The following is a 20,206-nucleotide window of genomic DNA, read 5'->3' as shown; positions in this document are numbered from 1 at the left end:
CTGCGTAGGTTTCCTCTGGGTGTTCCAGTTTCCTCCCAAGAGTCTAAAGGTATGCGGGTTAGGTGAATTGGCCATGGTAAATTGCCCCTCAGTGTCAGGGAGTCTAGCTAAGGTAAATGCAAGAGGTTATGAGGATAGGGCCTGGGTGGGGTTGTGATTGGTTCTGAATGGTCAGTGCTCAATGGGCTGAATGGCCTCCTTCTGCACCGTAGGATTCTATATTTTGCAAGAGGAAACTTTCGAATATTTGTGTGACTGATCACCACATGTATGGGTCTTCCATAAGAGGGTTCAGCATGTATTTATTATAAGTTGCACCAAGAATCCAATTGCTTTAAAAAAAAAGTTGTCCATAGGTTAGAATCCAAGCGGATGGTTTGCAACGACTCCACCTTTGGCTACAAGCTCTTTTGATATAGCCTTCATGTTGCTGATGACCTTCATACTGGATTCAGATTTTAGTGCATTCAGATTGCTAGTTACACGAGCAAATGCCTGAAATAAAGACAGAAAATTAGATAAAACACTGCATGCATTTTCTAGACTGCATTCAAGTCAACCAGAACGTGCAATGAGAATCACTTTGAATGTGTAGCAAAGTGGAATCCCTGGAGACAGTTTATAACGGTGACCATGTATCCATCAAGTAAGAAATGTGTTACTGGATTTTTTTATGAATGAAGGAATAAATTATAGTATGTTGTTAATCAAAGCTTTAATTGACATTAGCATATACAAAGGAACAATAATTGGAATGTACTTGTTGTAATATTGTTTTATAGAGTATATTAACATCTACTTTCTCAGAGTCTTTCCAGACTTATTTTTTATTAATCTTCGGGATATGGGCAACACCAGTTAGGCTAACATTTATTGCGCATCTCTAATTGCCTCTGAGAAGATGGTGATGAGCTGTCTTCTTGAATCGCTGCAGTCCATGTGGTGTAGGTATACCCATAGTGCTGTTAGGGAGGGAGTTCCAGAATTTTGACCCAGCAACAATGAAAGAACGGCCAAGTCAACATGGTGACTGATATAAAAGGCAACTTCTCAATACAATCTTATCCTTAAATGTTGGTATAGTGGAGTTGATTGTCTCACCTTCTTTGAGGATGATAATGTTAGCCCCCTGAGATGTCAGAGTGGTGAACCTGCTCGTAACAATTCTCGAGCATCCTCTGCTGCTGGGCTAATTCACGATCTGCACTATTAGTTACGTTTGACTGATATTTCACTCTACCCGATCTTGGGGAAATGTACATCTAGATAACACACCTATATCTACATCTATCAGGCTAAAATAAATGTAAATTTTTAACTTTCCCCATTTCTCTCTCGCTGTTGGTTGTCAGAATATGAGGGTTAACACTTTTAATTCTTTAGTTCTCAAAAACTGTGCTAGGTATCTTTAGTTCTCAAAAGTCTTGAGATGGCTGGAGTGAAAACATAGATTATGCACTCAAATGTCTGGAAAAAGGCTCAAATCCATATCCAAGTCAAAAGTAAAAGTGCTGTTACTGAGCAAAGACTGACACCTATAGGTGGCTATGTGTCCCAAATGGGGCACTTACAACAACCATGAGGAGGGCTGCAGAAACCCGTCAGCATAGTAGGAGTTCAGTGCAATTGTTACTTTCGGTGCCATTGGAATAGCAATCCTGAAAAGTTCATTCTTTAAAGCAATGAATTAGAAGATTTTGGATTTCTATCTTAGGTCCCGGACAGGCCATGAAATCTCTTTCCAATATTTCAGTTAGTTTTTGCATTATAATGTTCCTGACATCCACTGGCCTGGTCACCCACCACTTGCCAGGATATTTGCCTGGAGACTCTTCTGCTCCACGTCCTGTCCCAGACCACCATCATCATTTGGTGGGACCTCCCTCCTCTTATATACCTCTTCTTCATTTGAGAATCTGGGGGTCCTAACAATATTAGCCGTCCGTGCCATTTTCAATGTTAACAACAGAATTTAAGTTGCCTGTACTTCTCTTCTAAATAGTATAAACAAATCAATATTAGGCCCCACGCATTCAATAAGTTGATCATGAGTAGCATGAGTAGCAATTGCAGTTCATCAATTTTAATGAAATATTGATCTCACCCCTTGCCCATTCAGGCAGGGACATAGATCAATAAAGAGCTAGACAAACTTCTCAACCTTCATAACAACAACCCCTGCTTAACACAATTAGCATCAAACATTTGATAAAATGGAGCTTCCCTCAGTAAAAAAGGCACAGGAATCACACCTCAAGGCACCAGGTTTCACAGAGAACTTTCTCGTGTTGAGCTGATGGGAGTCCTTTGTTGAGAGCGCGAGATGCCCTAGAATACAAGAGGAGAGTGAATATGCTTCATTATAAGTTACCAAAATTAAATTACGTTTTGAGAGGATAACATTCCAGCTGAAGTAGTGTATTGACATGGATAGAGAATTGGCCAATGAGCAGAAAACAGCAAATGGGGATAAGGGATTCTTTTTCAGGTTGGCACCCTGTAACCAGTGAGGTTCCACAGGGACACAACTGCTTATAACATATATTAATGACTTGGAGGAAGGGAGCAAATATATTGTAGCCAAATTCGCACATGCCACAAAAATAGACAGAAAGGCAAGTTGCAAGAGGGATACAAACAGTTTACAAAGAGATACTGATAGGTTAAGTAAGTGATTAAAAAGTTAGCAAATTGAGTATAATGTATAATGTGGGGGAATGTGAAGTTGTTGATTTGAAAGGGAGAACAAAAGAACAGAGTATTATTTAAATGGAGAAAAACTGCAGAAAGCTGCGACACAAAGGGATCTGGAGGTACTTGTGCACGAAACACAGAAAGCTAGCACATAGGTGCAGCAAGTAATCAGGAAGGCTAATGGAATGTTGGCCCTTATTTCAAGGGGGTTGGAATATACAAGTAGGGAGGTCTTGCTGCAAGTCTTGGGGTGGGCCTTGAATTCAAAGCTTCTGGTTCAGAAGCATGGATCATATCTACTGCATCATAAGACCTCTTTATTATGGTGTTTATGCTGTATAATTTTATTTAGCTCTAAAGTATATTATGTCCATCATCAAAATCATGTTCATTGTACACTTTCTAATCTCTCTCTTCTTAGGTAGCCTCTCATGATCAAGGATATATTGAGGCTCTGTATCTTTTTTATCCATTCTTGAGATGTGGGCATTGCTGGCTGGGCTAACATTTATTGCCCATCCCTGAGAGCATATAAAAGTCAACCACATTGCTTTTGGATCTGGAATCACATAGGCTAGACCAGGTAAGGATGACAAATTTTCTTTACTAAAGGAAATTAGTGAACCAGATGGGTTCACGATACATCATAACATAGCACAGAATCTCCACAGAATAGAATACATTGTACCATATTCTCCATAACACATTTTATTGTTCAATTTGTTAGCAATATACATTATGTGTTATTGAGTGTAGCAGGGGATACAGAAACCCTGCTTTCCGGGGCTATTAAAACAAAGTAATTAGATTAAAATAATGACCACAGTGTGCCTTATACACATCAAAGATATCACAATGTGCCTCACTTACATACTATACAAAGGCATTGTCTGTATAAGCACACATATAAAGTCATTTTTGAATATGCATTATTGATATAAATTGCATTTTTGTATTTTGTGAGCTTTGGCCACCGAGCAATTTACCCTTGGCATAATGGGAAATAAATTTAATTAGACAAACAACATTCTTTTGGAACAATGAAGCACAAAGCATATACCCTATTATCAGGGGCAGGCCAGGCAGCGACAAGCTCCCAGGGCTTTTTGACATCATTGGAAAGATTCAGCTTCTAGCTGCAATGAATAGGCTTATTCAGCCTCCATTGGTAAGGGGACAGGAAACAGACAAGAAAGGTGACTCCCTTTTCGTTCCCAGGACTGCTGGTGTTAGGAGTGATCCTACTGGATTTACATAGTTAAAGGTCACTAGACAATGGGGGGCGGGGGGGGGGGGTGGTGGAATCTCTGGGTTCAGTTGACCAATTAATTCCTAATTCTACTAGAAGGTAGAATGCTATTGGACAAGGTAAATGAAGTGTATTAATGTAATTGGACCATCCAGCTTGGATGAGTGGTTGGGTGGGAGGATCAAATCTTTAGATGTGTTGTGCTCATGTGATGTAACATCAGAGAGAGGTTAGAATCCTCTGACCATCTTTCTCCAAATATTTTTTAACTGCATACTGTCTTTTGCAAGTCTTTTATTAGCTGGGTTTGGCTAAATACAAGATTCCCCAGTGGGATGTCCCAAGAAAATTCCCTTACATTCAGTATTATAATTTCATTATCGAAAAAGAGCCCATGTACCCAGAAATCAAATTAAGCATCAGAAGATATTCTTTGACTCTTCCAAAAGGGTGTGAAATTCTATTTTGGTCTATTTTCAAAGCAAGCAATGGCAGGGCTTGAGTTTCAAGTTCAGAGTTCAGGAGGTGGGACAAAGTTTGGGGCTTGAGCCTGGGATTAGGGAAGATGGGGAAGTGCAGTAGCAGTGATGTTGTTCGTGGGGTAGGGAGTGGAGGAAGACGGAGGGGATAGGGTGTGGGGGGAGAGTGACAGGGATTAGTCCCTTTAATGCAAAGCTGGGAGTAGTACTGTTACTCCTCCCAGCTCCACATTCAGCTAAGTTAATTGCCTCATTACTCATGCCTTAAAGTGATTCCAATGGCTCAATGCCTGTGCACAGTAGACATTAGGTGTGGCTGTTTCAGGACAAACCAATGTTGGAAACGGAGCCTCAAAAAGTAGTTACATATTTTATTTTCATTTGAGAAGGGCCTGACTCGTTTTTCAGGCGTGGATAAAGGGCACATATTTTGTTACCCTAACCAACATGGTAGGCAGCAAAATTACTGCCACAAATCTGCACACATTTCCTGCTTGGTAGTCCAAGTAGCACTCAAAAAAGAGACTGAGAAGACCAATTTTGAGATTGCTATTTCTAACTAGCATCCCATATCTGCCAATGAAACCAGCAGGTCTGCAGAATGTCATGGTATAGTTTTTACAGCCTTCCAAGTCACTAAAAGTTTTGACTGAAGAATTTCTGGTCCAAGGACTTAGAATATATGAGTTCTGTAACACACAGAATAAAATAATGGGTGAGAGTCCAAAGACGTGCTGATTAGATGCATTGGCCATGATAAATTCTCCCTTGGTGTACCTAAACAGATGCAGGAGTGTGGCGACCAGGGGATTCTCATAGTAACTTCATTGCAGTGTTAGTGTAAGCCTTACTTAATAAATACATTTTCCAGCCTCGCTCACCCTGAAACCGGAAAATCCCACTCAAGGTCATCAGACCTTTCAATGTTCCGTCCCTTGCCCGCTCTGATTTCCATGGCAGCAAGGATAGTAAAACTCGCCCCAATGTATCTCATATCAAAGAGATAGAACTTATAATGAGTAACACGGGCCATTTTTGGAATGCGGTGATAAACAGTGATCTGGTGAGGTATACGGTGAGGCAGCAAATTGTACTTCAGGAGTTTACCTGGAGATGGTCACTGTCATAGCGAAAATATCGATGGCTGCATCAGCAACTCTCTTCAATAAAAACTGTTGATCTGAAAAACAACAAAAAGTTAGTGCAGACTCCTGTTTGTAGAGACTGACAGCAAGATATCCCTACAACAGCTCTTGACACCATACAGTCCCCAAGACTTGGCAGCCTGGCCCCTGAAGTTCAAGCAACTCCATCTTTTGTGCGTTTATATTGGCTTTAGAGGCTGGCTTGTGCTGTTTGAATTTTGGGGACTCAGAGACGGCAAAGGGCTATTTTCAGTGCGATAGTGTCAGTGATGAGTATATCAGCACCTTAAACCGGAACAGTTCAGCTTGAGAGGTATGCAGATTAACGCAAATTTAACTTCATAGGAGGAACCAGGGACTCCAGGCCATGCACGCCACAAGGGCAAAAAGGTTGGACACCCCTGAGTTGCAGGAATGTTCCTTACAGTTAAGAGAGAATTCAAAGACAAATGGAAATGTTGCTGATAAGAGTAACATCCGAGGTGGAGGACAGGCCAGCACAATATTCCTGATTGCACGTCTTATAGGACTGCTGAAAATCAGAAACACAGCTAAATAATCATTAAGGAATACATACTACGAAGTCTACTTTCTTAAAAATCCCTAATTCTGCAAGGGCACTGTAACAAGATATTGTTCTCTACAGCATAGATATAAAGTGTGAGTACACCTTTACAATTCCATATACAGTAAATTGATACTTTAATAGTTCAGGAGGGTGTGAAGAACTGAAGTTGCCTTATACAGAGCAAATAAATATAATTAAACAAAAGAAGGATTATTCAACCTGATTTTCCACATTTTCCTGTTTTGATTTTGAGGTAAGATAGAGGGCAGCAGTTTAGGAATGTCCCCTCCCCCATACCATCAATTCCTACAATGCAATCAGTGGATTTTCTAATCGTGTGTCCATTTAGATGGTGGTTTATTAGCACTCACCCACCTTTGATTCCTGATTTTTCAATGTCAGCCTTGAATATATAAAGGGCATGGGGTTGGGAGTTTGTCAAATATAAATAACCTTTTAAAAGAGAACAGAGGTAGACGGATTGTTGCTGCTGTTCATGCACAGCTGGAGCCAGACTTCCATCTCCCCGATACAGATGCGAATTGGGTGTGAAACGTTAAACTTAGATTTTTTTACTGGCAACACAATTTTCCTTCACCATGTTACCATTTTCGGGTGTCTTTTAGGCGGTTTAGAAAGGCCTTGGGTGAAACTCGCACACACATCTCTTCTAAGGCTCGTGTCCCCATTGTAAGAAGCACAGTAAAATTGTGTTTCCTCCCACACATAACTGCTATGTGATGGTGGGTGTTTTGGAAGCCCTAAGAAAATTGAAAGTTTGTGAACACAGGGGAAAGCCTGCTGAGGAGTCGAGGCTTTTCTGAAAAGTAGGTGCCAAATGTTCTGACACCTTCAAATGTCATGGTCATCTTCTGTGCTATCATGAAAACATGCTTGTTATGGAGCAATTCATTATAGGGATCAGTCCTGCAAAGGGAAGTTGACACTTACATTGATCAGCATTGTATAATTGTTGTAATGCCTTATAGTACTTTTCTGATTGTGAAAAGTGACATGATGCATTAAGAAGTGAAGGAAGAAGAAGTGTCCTGTCAGCCTCTGCTATCATGTTTAACAGCTACAGATATGTAAAAAAACGGCTTTTGAAAGTTGAACACAATCTCTGTGCCTGCTTCCCTCCATTGATTAAATGGCACTCTTGTTCTGAAATGGAAATTGGACACTATTCTGTTCTGTCAGTTTCAGGCAATATACAGGAAGCTTTTGTCATGACAGTTGTAGCCATTATGAATGCTTGGCTGGGTTTCAAAAATTGTGATGATTTCAACTCTGCAGATGTCCATTGATTCAAGAGCGAATAAAACAGTTTAGAGGCTGTTATGACAGATTATGCCAATGATCTGGTTTCTTACTTGTTTAAAAGCCTATTAGCATGTAAACGATTACAATTTGTTGCAGTAGGGCAGCCATCTCCTCCCTCTAAAAGGCATGGTAAATATACTGAAACAGAAACAGAAACAGCAATCCAGCCTCCATCTGTGGGGAGATGTAGAGTTGGCTGATCCTTCATGGGACACAGTAAGAGCTGGGCAGGAGCTATAAAGGCTGCAGGATTCCACTGCCAAAGGAACCCTGCTGCTGTCAACCAGAAAAATCAGACAGTGCAGGTTCGACAATGAATAAGTCACAATGCATTAACACTTCTGTAAACTGCTTTCTACAATGACCAAATCCATGATGCATCTCTCACAGATGGATATCTTGGCTGGAATTTTTCAAACGTTTACGCCAGCAGGATTTTCCCATTCTGCTGCAGTGAACAGAGAGTTGGCTTGTCACCAAATCTCCATCTTCGCTTCACCGGGAGCATGGCTTGTATGGGCGATAAGATTGTGCCCCTTGAATTCCATCAGATTCCATCCCTTACTTATTTTTGCATTACATAAGCAGCAACGCACATACTTATTATTTCCTTTCTGTATTTCAATAGCAGATCTTCGATGGATGCTCCAAAGTGTTCAACAGCTTTCACCACCTATCAAACATAAAGACCCTTGTTAGCTTTTTGAAACTTGTTTAAATGGGGTGGGGGGATGGGGAGTTCAAAAAGGGAGGTGAATTTAGTGCTGGGAAACACATCATTCCCAGCTGACAGAGTCAGAATTAGCATCACAAAATCCAGCTTAGGTAAAAGATAGCTTACACTTGTTATAGAAGCAGAATTCCATTGCTTGAAGTCACAAAATGCTTGTGTTATATGCTTTTTATTACTTTTTATGACTCGAAGTGCACAGGCCGAAATTCTCTGATCTCTTTCAACCCACCATCACTGCCACGAGAACAGAAAATATGACATTCAGCCAAAACTCCATTAATTGCAGCAGGACCGGAGGATCCCAGTCACGGGCGAGGTCAGAGAATTATTGCCACCAACTCAGACTTTCAATCTGCACTCACTTGGTGGAAACATGTTAAGCATCTGTATCAAATCGTTACCTGTGTTATTTTAAAGCAGACATTTGATTTGCATATGGGCGGGATTTTCCAGACCATCCCATTGGCAAGATCTTCCAGTCCCACCAAAGGCAATCTCCAGTAATGGATCTCCTGACAGTGAACCATGCAAAATGTCATAGACATCGGCAATCCTGAAAATCCCACCAACAGCCAATGGTGGATTGCCTCTGCAGCAGGAAAACATGCCGCTGGAGGGACGGGGTGGGGGTATGAGCGGAAAATCCCACCATATGTCTTGCCTGCCTCCAAGTAATACAGCACAATACAAAATTGTTTTCAGAGTTGCATCTGGGATGTCAGTAATATTATTATTATTACTATATTGAAGTAATATTATTCAGTGTATAATTAAAAATCATTACCAAATCCCCACTCGCAGCCAGATCTGCATGTGCTACATTCCTTAGCGATAGACCAGTGGGCATGCCCAGTTTTCTGTGGAATAGATGGAAGAGATTAAAACACTGTAACAACAAAGAAAAAAAGATAACTCCTGCATGCTGCAGATGAGACACCGATGCTTCCTGTTTTTACTCTATTGTTATGAGCAAGAAAATTAACCCTTAATAATTATTGCGAAATACAGCAAACAAAATTGTTTTCAGAGTTGCATTTGGGATGTAATTCGTGGCAATTGGGAATTTCTGCTTTCTATTGGCAAAGCCATTCTGCTTCTTTTACACAGTGGTTGCACCAACAAATGTGAGGAAATATCTGACAGCAGTCATTAAACACCATTGCTGACATCCAACTGCCTTTCTTCTATCCTCCATTTCTGTCACAAGTTGTGTAAACCAAGGGTGGCACGGTGGTTAGCACTGCTGCCTCACAGTGCCAGGGACCCAGGTTTGATTCCCGGCTTGGGTCACTGTGCAGAGTCTGCACGTCCTCCCCGTGTCTGCGAGGGTTTCTTCTGGTGCTCCAGTTTCCCCCCACAGTCTGAAAGACATGCTGGTTAGGTGCACTGGCCAAGCTAAATTCTCCCTCAGTGTACCCAAACAGGCATCGGAATGTGGCGATTTTCACAGTAACTTCATTGCAGTGTTAATGTAAGCCTTCTTGTGACACTAATAAATAAACTTAACAACTTTAAATTTTAAAAAAAGTGATTAGCACTGCTGCTACACAATGACAGGGACTAGGGTTCAATTCCAGCCTTGGGTGACTGTCTGTGTGGAGTTTGCACATTCTCCCTGTGTCTGCGTGGGTTTCCTTCACGTGCTCAGGTTTCCTCCCACAGTCCAAAGATGTGCAGGTTTGGTGGACTGGCCATACTGATTTCCCTTTAGTATCCCATGGTGCGTGGGATAGGCTGATTAGTGAGGGTTACGGGATAGGACCTGGGTAGGATGCTCTGTTGGAGAGTCAGTGCGGACTCCATCGGCAGAATGGCCTCCTTCTGCACTGCAGAGATTCGATGATTCTAAGTTTTATTGGTGGCACCTCTCAATGCAGTTTAACATAATGGAACTTAAAATGTTCAATTATTCTTAAGGTGCCAACACTTGATTAGGAACTGGATGTATAAGGTATTTAAAATAAAACATTTTCTGCCAGTGAGCTTCAGATTGATGGAAGATTTAATGGTAAATCTTGATTTGCCTCATAGGTACACACAGGAAGCCAAGAAACCTAATGGCATTAATCTGCTACTTGTCATTTAGTTAGCATTAAGTTACTAAAACTGTGATTATATTATAAATCAAACTGATTCCTCCAATTGACAAACAGAAGCAACAAGTTTATTATATAGATTAGGAAGATTTTCCAAAAATTGTAATAATGACTATTTGATCCTTCACTGGTGGATTGTTTAAAAAAGAAGTTAGTTAAGAATCTGTCCTCACAAAATTAATTCATTAACAGGGATATCACACAAACAGTTCCACCGTTGGTACAACTATCCCACAAGTTGCAGGAGCGTTATACAAAGTGGCCTTACTGCAAGAAAACACATAGCCAGAAAAGGGTGACTCCTGGTGAATAAAATGAGTAACTGAATACAGGCAGTCTGAAGGTCAGGCATTATATTGAATATAAGAACTGGCACTGAGACATGCATGTCAGATGTATAAATGATTACATTTTACTTATCTATTATCAGTAGGAATGGAAAGTTAAACAAACACATATATGAACTCAACTCAATGAGAATTTGTTATTTTATAAAACTATAGGAGTTGACACTGAGATCGACACAGGGAATGAAATAAATTGCTCTTTTTTTCCCTTCAAACCAAATACAAGGTGAAGGGAGAATATCCACTTTGGAGAATGCACCAAAGTTCAGAATGTGTGGCACAAATGTTACGCACAGTCACAGGTGAAATGTGAATGTGCGTAACATTTGTGCCACACAAGTTCCAGGCAATAACCATCTCAACAATAGAGAATCTAATAACTCCACCAGCAAACAGTCAACACTAACAAAAATTACATTTTCAGAACAATTAAATTCAAATACCAGCAAGGTCAATAATTTGACCTTGGATTTTGCAGTTGGGGATTTAAAGTCTTTGAATTATTGGGTTACTCAACAGAACTCACAATACCGCTTAGCTCTTTTGAAGATTTGCTCCATTAGTGTTCCAGGATCACTGAACGGATTCTTCATAACCGTCTGCAGCCTCTTAAAGTAATCTCCAGTTTTCTGTTACACCGGCATTTAGAAACATTTAGAAAAATCAGTGAGCACATTTCATTCCAAATTCACTGATACCACTCATCAATCTACTGCACACGCTGCCAGTAGGCAGTACTCTTTCCATAAGAATGCAATTTGAAATAGGGCAGCTTGAAAAGTGTTGCATTGTTTAAAAGTAAAGGTTAACTTTTCCATCTTCTTGAGATCCGCTGTGTTGGGTTTGCACATTCCTTGGCTGATAATATGGGTAATAAATAAGCTAGTTGCCAGATTTCTGCCAACAGGGGCAGCGCGGTAACACAGCAGTTAGCATTGCTGCCTCACAGCGCTAGGGATCCAAGTTCAATTCTGGGCTCGGGTCACTCCCTGTGTGGAGTTTGCACATTCTTCCCATGTCTGCGTGGGTTTCCTCTCAGGGCTCCGGTTTCCTCCCACAGTCCAAAGATGTGCAGGTTAGGTAGATTGGCCATGCTAAATTGACCCTTAGTGTCAGAGGAATTAGCAGGGTGAATATGTGGGGTTATGGGAATCGGGCCTGTGTGGGTTTATAGGGATTCTATGATTCTACGATTCTAATGCAGTATTGCTTTGTCAAAGGCTTTTGAAGAGTGTTGAGATGTTTCAGCAGTGACCGCTTGTTCTCCAATTCTCACTCACCAGGAAGTGCAGCAAGATTTTAGTGTTTTCCCCAATCTACTTACCTGCCTTTTTGAGAAGACAGCGTATTTTCAATCAATGGCTTGTTATATGATTAATCAGTGGCAGAAATCAATTTTAACCATCAAGAGTATGGGACTGATCAGATATCAGTTTTCTTTCACTGATCCTGACTAGGAAGATATCCAGCCCATGAACAATAATATGGAGAAACTACATTGAAAAGACTATTCTTTGAATAGACACAGAAAAGGACCATTAATTGCAACTTCCAGAGAGAGGGGAACATAATAACATTGATCCAGTAATAAATACATGATGCACAGGTAGCACAGTGGCACACTGATTAACACTGCTGCCTCACAGCATCAGAGGCCCGGGTTCAATTCCGCTCTCAGATGACTGTATGGAGTTTGCACATTCTCCCCGTGTCTGCGTGGGTTACTTTCGAGTGTTCCAGTTTCCTCCCACAGTTCAAATATGTGTGGGTTAGGTTGATTGACCATGTTAAATTGCCCCTTAGTGCTAATCAGTGTTAATAGGGTAAAGAGTAGGGTTATGGGGCACTGAGTGGGATTGTTGTCAGTGCAAGCTCGCTGGGCTGAATGGCCTCTTTTTGCACTGTAGGGATTCTATGATTCATTGGAGAATCAAGTTTATATTTGTAATGATCCAACATATGGCCAGTTCCTGATTTTAATTTTGCCAATAGATGTAAGAAAAGGGCATGTGTTTTGGAAAGAAATTCAAGGTAAATATAAGTCAAGCTGCTCTTGCACATGATGCAGTGGCTTGATGCAGAGTAACAATGAGAAAAATTCATTCAGAAGGGGAAGTGCACAAGAGATCGACATGTACTATACTGGATGGATCGGAGAACTAAAGTGCATTCTGCATTATTTTGTATGGATATGTAGTTATATTCCTTGTCAGTTAGCAGTCACAACTTACTTGAAAACCAGTTAGTGCAATAAACAATCGAAGAATGTCATTTGTACCCTCAAAAATACGGAAGATGCGCAGATCTCTCATTACTCTCTCTATACCTGTTTCCTATTGGAGGGCAAAGAAGTTAAAATATGTATGTAACATAAACAGACAGCCTGGGTACAGAGCATACACATGCAGACTATTTATAGATTCTGTTAGTTTTTTTTATCTAATTTTGTGTCCTACAGAAAGCCAAAAACAAGTAATTCTGCAAATAGTGTTATTGTTACCTACCACATGCTCCCTACCATAGCTACATAAAGCTTCCACAGTTCCTTCACAAAAACAGGAAATTCACGCATCTTACAGTATCATTTAACATTCTATTCAGCACATACACATAGATCATATAGTATCCACAACCATTATATTCACCCACAGTACCTGCATATATCCCATGCCTCCTAGGATCTGGATACATTCATCAGTAACATACCAGGCAGCCTCCTGCAGAGAAAATGAAAAGAATGGACTGGATCTCAGGACAGAAGATTTTTCACTAGTTATTTATTTTCAATATTTAATTTAACTCATCACATATTTCATTCAAAATGATACTTCCTTTCTGTGATATATGCCAGCGCTTCTTTCAATAATTTCATCAGGGTTTGCACTCTGCTAGTGTAAGGCCATTAGAAATGAGCCAGAGAAATAGCATAGTAAGTCCCAAATGAGATATGCAAACTGATCACATGCTGCTAAACTCAAACACCATAGTTAATCTCCCCAACCAAAGTCTAATATCCTTTGCTGGTGATGCCTACAATCCAGGAAAGAATAAAATCAAGCTCTTGAAATTTCTCATGATAAGGCTTGCCTTTTTTTTTCATTCAGAGTATCTGTATGTCACTGGCAATGCCAGTATTTATTGCCCATCCTTAATTGCCCTTGAGAAAGTAGTGAGCCATCATCTTGAATATTGCAGTCCATGTGTTGCAGGTACGTGGGCGGTACGGTGGCACAGTGGTTAGCACTGCTGCCTCACAGCGCCAGGGACCTGGGTTTGAGACCCGGGTGCAAATCCTAGCTCGGGTCACTATCTGTTTGGAGTTTGCCCTTTCTCCTCATGTCTGAATGGGTTTTCTCTGGGTGCTCCGGTTTCCTCCCACAGTCCAAAGATGTGCAGGGGAGGTGGATTGACCATGCTAAATTGCCCCTAAATTGTCAGGGACACTAGCTAGGGTAAATGCGTGGGGTTATAGGGATAGTGCCTGGATGGGATTATGGTCTGTGCTGACTCAATGGGCTAAATGGCCTCCTACTGCACTGTAGGATTCTATGATTCTAACCCACAGCACTGTTAGGGAACAATTTGCAAGATTTTGATTCAGTGACAGTGCCAAGTCAGGATAATGCATGACTTAGAGGGAAACTCGCAGATGGTAATATTCCCATTTATCTGCTGCCCTTGTCCTTCTAGGTGCTAGAAGGTTTGGAAAGTGCTGTTGAAGAAACCTTGGTGAGTTATTGAAAGTGCATTTGGTATATGGTACACATTGCTCCCAATGTACACCAATGGTGAAGGAAGTGAATGTTTAAAGAGGTGGATGGGATGCCAATCAAGTGAGTATGTATTGAATGGAGTGCAGCTTCTGAACAGCTATTGGAGCTGCACTCATCCAGGCAAGTGGAGAGTATTCCATTCCATTCCTGACTTACACTTTTTAGATAGTGGCTGCACTGCAGAATCAAAAGATGAGTTCGTTGCCATAGAATACTTGTTGCTGTATCACCTGTGTGGGTCCACCAGTTAAGTTTACGATCCAGGATGACCTCCCAGGATGTTAATATTCAGGGGTTCAGTGATGGCAATGCCATTGGATATCAAGTGAAAATGGTTCAATTCTCTCTTGTTGGAGACTGTCATTGCCTGGCATTTGTGTACATAAAAGTTGCTTGCTACTTAGCCCAAGTTCTGAATGCTGACGCAGTCTTATTGCTTTATTCTTTGAGAAGCTGAAAATAGAGCTGAACACCTCAATCATCAGGTGACATTGCCACTCTGAGGGATGGCCATCGATGAAGCAGTTGAAGATGGTTGGGCCTGGAGACATTGCTCTGAGGAACACCTGCAGAGATGTCTAGGATGAGATGATTGACCTCCAGTAACCATAACTATCTTCCTTTGCACTTGGAATGCCTCCACACAGTGGAAATTTATCCCCTGATTCTTGTTCACTCTAGTTTTGCAAGGATTGTTTGATGCCACACTCAGTCAAAGAGTGCCTTAATATCCAGGGCAGTCACTCACACCTCACCTCTGGAATTCAGTTCTTTTGTCCATATTTGAACCAAGACTGTTATGAAGTTCAGAGGGGAGTTGTTGTTGAGGCTGTTCACCTTTGGTGCAGAGGTAATTGATGAGTAAGTGCCGCTTGATGACATTGTCACTGACAGCATTCGACACTTGGCTGACAACTGAGAGTAGACTGATGGGGTGGTATTTGGTCAGATTCCAATTTGTTCTGTACCACATGGACAGCAACATACCTGGGCAATTTACTACATTGTCAGGGAGATGCTACTGTCATAACTGTACAGGAAACTGCTAGCCTTGCAATGTGGTTACTTCTTGAGCACAAGTCTTGAGTACTATCAGCAAATCATCTTTCTCGTTTAGATTTTGTTCGTTGTTTTCTCAGGTGAAATTTCACTACAACATATTAAGAGGTTGGATTGCAGCCCCGTTCTTTAACTACCAGCAGTCACTCCAGTCAACTCATCTGTTTCTTTGAGGAAATTTCTGATTCCTGGTCAACACCCTTCCCCAGGGATGTAGCTGAGTACAGAATCTCACTGTGTGGCAAATTGCAAACACAAACCATTACCCTATCATCACTGTGTGCTCTGGTAAGGTCAAATGGGGAGGCAATGGCCTAGGGGTATTATCGCTAGACTATTAATCCAGAAACTCAGCTAATGTTCTGGGGACACGAGTTTGAATCCTGCCACTACAGATGGTGGAATTTGAATTCAATTTTTTAAAAATCTGGAATTAAGTATCTACCAATGCCCATGAAACCATTTTTGACTGTTGGAAAACCCATCTGGTTCACTAACGTCCTTTGTGAAAGAAAATCTGCCATCCTTATTTGGTCTGGGCTACATGTGACTCCAGAGCCACAGCAATGTGGTTGACTCTCAACTGCTCTCTGAACAAGGGCAATCATCAAAATGCTGACCAGCCAGCATTGTCCATGTCCCATGAATGAATTTTAAAAAAGATTTGTTTTGTTATATTCTAGAATGTAGCTTCAGGCTGGATGAAGCAAATAAGGAAGTTTTGCTATGGAGCAATATAGTACTAAGACTTTGTAACAAGATCCGATCAAAACAGCATTTTTTAATGCCAATACTCACTGAAGCAAAGACTTTGCTGATTGCAGCTTCAATCTGGAATTCACTCGCGCCTGAATCCATATTACCACTGACTATATAAGCCATTGACTGTAAAAATACACATGAGCTTCAGTAAGGAAAGCATTATGCCATGAATTACATTGCAGTTACTTATGAAAGCTTATACTGGAATGATGCATTCAGTGTAGACTCTTCACTCTTGTCAAGCCCACAAAATATGTAAACTTTTATAAAATCAAGTTAGTTCAATGGGACGGATCTCATCTCGAATACTGTATGTATGGAGAAAAAAATACAAGGGCCAAATTGGTAACTGATACAATAAAGTCATGCCTCCTGACACACAAGATTGCTAAAAATCTTTATAGATTTCCAACAGTGCAGAAGGAGGCCAGTGCTAACCCCTGTGGCACCATACACCTTTTGTGGCATTTTGTGGCAAGGTACCAGAGTGATCACAATTGTAAATTGCAACTTCTCTACTGTGATAAAGGACATACTATTCTTGATTGAAATGCACATTTTAAATTTATTTTAATTGAAGTGCACCATACTTTGATAACACAATTGACTGCCGATGCACAATAACAAAAAGCGGCAACTTCCAAAATGATCAAGGAGTTGATAGATAATTACTTGATCTGGAGAGGGAAGCAGATGGGGCAAGTTTCACAGACAGCCATGACATACTTCACATTACTCCCAACATGTAATTTTCTTTGTTCCATGTCACATAGTTGTCCAAACAGAGGGTAAATAAATCACAGGCTAGATAAGATGCATCTGCGATTTTTGCAGAAATTATGGAGATTAGAGGGGAGGTTTTGCCAATCAAATTTATAAGCTTGTTTTGAAGGTATGATATAAGGACTTTGTTAGGGATATGATAAGGAACAAGATGAACTTGGATTTCAGGAAGCACTTCATAGGATAAGATCACAAGACGTAGGAGTAGAAGCAGGCCATTTTGCCCATTGAGTTTGCTTTGCCATATAATGACTGATCTGAAATGATAATCCTCAACTCCACTTTCCCACCTTATCACCACAGCGGCAGGATCTTCTGGTCCCACTGTTGTCAAAAGGCTTTCCCATTAAATGCACCCCTGCTGCCATGAGACCGGGAATTCGTCATCGGCACGAATGGAAGATCCATTTGGCATAAACGGCCAGAAAATTCCAGTCCAAGGCACTCCACCGTTCAGATTTCACATGCCATGTCTTGGAGTCTGTTCCAGATTTTTTTCTTGTTTTTATTCCAATTCAGTCAAATCAAGTCCAATTCAGAGTCTCAACAAGTTGAGACATCCCTGATCCAAGCTGACAAAACAGGGCTCTCACCTCCTGTCTTGGGCTTGGTCTACATGATCCAAGCTGATTGGAGTAGGCATAGCTCCTCCTCCAAGGTGTCATCTCATTTGCATCTTAGCCAAAAGGCCGAGATGCCACTTCTAAAAATTGCTTCAAATGAAGCTAAAATGTAACCTAATGACGTCAAGTACAGCATGTCGATACTACACTTAATCTTAGCCAAAAGGCCGACAGGGAGTCTGTTACAGATGAATTAACAGAGATTAATGACTGTGATTAGTTAACAATTCTATTTTCATGTTGTGGTTACCAGGTTGGTAGATGGCAAGTTAGGTGGACCTACTTTTTCCCCCAAGCAATTCTTATGTCCCTATGATGCTTGTCCAGTAAAAACTTCCATCAGGCCCTCTCAGGTAAAATCACTAAATAGCCTGAAGGAACCTGATCCAGTTTTCCCAGTGCGACTGCTGCCATTCTGATTGAGATCAGCAAGATCAGTCAAGCTGCTGATCAAAGCACAGACTTTCTAATCTGTATGACTCAATTACGATCCACCTAGGAGGTTTTGAGAGAAATGTCTTTATGGAACTTTTACCTCAGTTACATACTGTAGCATAGCCATTGCTGCAATTTTCTCTTGAACGAGGCCATATTCATGAATCTTGCTACCGAATTGTGTTCTATTAGCAGCATGGTCTACCTGTTAAAAGAGTTACAAAAGAAAATGCAAAAGGGTGTAGGATTAAATAATTCTGACCATTAAAGATAAAAAGAAACAAAACATTTCAAGTGGAGTATACCATTTTGGTTCCTGTCCATATCAGACTGGATTTTCTACTCTATTGTAGAGTGAAAGCACTACTGCGGCAAAACTTGATTCAATTTGCGATTATATTATGTAAGCTTTTCTGCTTTCTCACAACATCTGTTATGCTTAAGTTCTTTGTTTCATCAACTTAAAACAAGGGGTGACACAGTGGTTAGCACTGTTGCCTCACAGTGCCAAGGACCTAGGTTCAATTTCGGCCTCAGGTGACTGCGTGGAGTTTGCGCATTTTGAACCGACCTACTTCATAGAATCGGAGAATCCCTACTGTGCAGAAGGAAGCCATTTGGCCCATCGAGTCTGCCCTGATCACAATCCCAATCTGGGTGCTCCAGTTTCCTCCCACAGTGTAAAGATGTGTGAGTTAGGTTGATTGGCTATGCTAAATTGACCCTTAGTGTCAGAGCAGGGTAAATGCATGGGGTTACAGGGATAGGGCCTGGGTGGGATTATTGTCAGTGCAGTCTCGATGGGCCAAATGGCCTCATTCTGCTCTGTAGTGATTCTGTGAAGATGTGCCTGATGGAATTCCATTTGAAATGCTATGGACTCCGATCCTGATGCATGAAACGTCTCAACATCATCTACTGACTCAAAATTTCCTGAAAACCAGGAACATGTCGACAGTGGGCCAAGCACGACAGAGGTGAAAATTGAAGTAGGACCTGGAATTTTAGCTTGGAGACAAGTAGATTCCTGTTTCAGGTTTTGTTGTATTTTACCTTCTACAATGACCCCTAGCCATGCATTTTTGGGAATTAAGGATCACTCCCCAGTGTCTATCCCAATGATTAGGCCCTGCAATTAGGGAAGGTGGAAGTTACATCCATTCTCTGGTAGACTGGTTCTTGACGAGGGGAGCAAAACGCCGGGGGGGTGGGGGGGAATACATTATTGTCAGAATTATCCATCGCTCCTGCTTCCTCTGTATGAATTGTGCTGGATATTAGAATCCAGTACAATGGAGTATCCTTGATTGGGACACTCCAAGCTACTGGAAGCTTTTAGAGAGTTCTTCCAACTTCTTTCCAGCACTGATACTCAAAAGTTCAAACTGCACACTGAAAAATTGATTGATTGAGCTCTGAAGCTGGATTTTATGCTCAAGTGGTCAAGTAGTGATCACTTAAGGCCTCATCCTGCCATCACTGGTATTTTATCATTGGCAGCAAGAAGCCTGGGCTATGCAGGAAACCCAGCAGTTTTGCTGTGTGGACTGGTGTCGTGCAGGCATGGGAGGCACCGCTTACATACCTCTTGGGTTCATCGATGGCAACCTCCCTGAAGGTCATCAACCAACTTTAACTTCCTGAATCCGGCTCCCACCCAACCCCTCCCTCAGTGAGACCTGTACTCCTCAGCACTGGGGGCTGCCTGTAGTCCCAGCAGTGGCCACCAGGCTGGCAACACTGAGAATATAGAAATTTTGAACTCACATCTATAGTCCTAACAACTATTTCTACATACCATTGTTTTCCCCTAGTCACTTAGGTAAACACTCACTTTCCTACTGCTTAGCTAATTTGCATATCAAACACACCCACTGAATCATAGAATCTCTACAATGCAGAAGGAGTTGAGTCTGTACCAACCATGATCCTACCCAGGCCCTATTCCCGTAACTCAAATATTTACCCTACTAATCCCCTTGACATTAAGGGGCAATTTAGCATGCCTTCAGGAAGCCATACTCACTTGTTTCCTTTTTATCCAATTTCTTTACTTTGTCCCAATTTTATTTTTAGTCTTGACTTTATCCAATTCTTGAATCTTCCTTTTACTCCAGTAACTTAACAAGAGTGTATT

At 41.2% G+C, this 20,206-nt stretch overlaps 1 protein-coding gene across 1 annotated transcript in view; it reads right to left on the bottom strand.

Moving 5' to 3' along the window:
• Positions 1 to 357: 357 nt before the first annotated feature.
• The window catches only part of LOC145341510 (very long-chain specific acyl-CoA dehydrogenase, mitochondrial-like), a 51,756-nt gene continuing 31,907 nt past the window's right edge, over positions 358 to 20,206 (bottom strand). Inside the window, exons 10-19 of the mRNA XM_080186487.1 lie at positions 18,170 to 18,274; positions 16,265 to 16,351; positions 13,289 to 13,351; positions 12,866 to 12,967; positions 11,166 to 11,263; positions 8,976 to 9,048; positions 8,059 to 8,131; positions 5,530 to 5,602; positions 2,253 to 2,328; positions 358 to 495 (exon numbers count right to left, since the gene is read on the bottom strand). Of these exons, the coding sequence (XP_080042613.1) occupies positions 358 to 495; positions 2,253 to 2,328; positions 5,530 to 5,602; positions 8,059 to 8,131; positions 8,976 to 9,048; positions 11,166 to 11,263; positions 12,866 to 12,967; positions 13,289 to 13,351; positions 16,265 to 16,351; positions 18,170 to 18,274 (888 nt within the window). The remainder of the gene's footprint in view (positions 496 to 2,252; positions 2,329 to 5,529; positions 5,603 to 8,058; positions 8,132 to 8,975; positions 9,049 to 11,165; positions 11,264 to 12,865; positions 12,968 to 13,288; positions 13,352 to 16,264; positions 16,352 to 18,169; positions 18,275 to 20,206) is intronic.

This window comes from Carcharhinus amblyrhynchos, chromosome 3, assembly GCF_965287045.1.
Source record: "Carcharhinus amblyrhynchos chromosome 3, sCarAmb.v2.hapA, whole genome shotgun sequence".
In the NCBI taxonomy this organism is placed as follows: Eukaryota; Metazoa; Chordata; class Chondrichthyes; order Carcharhiniformes; family Carcharhinidae; genus Carcharhinus; species Carcharhinus amblyrhynchos.
The sequence above is the reverse complement of the archived record's forward strand: the minus strand, read 5'-3'. Positions and strand labels throughout refer to the sequence as shown.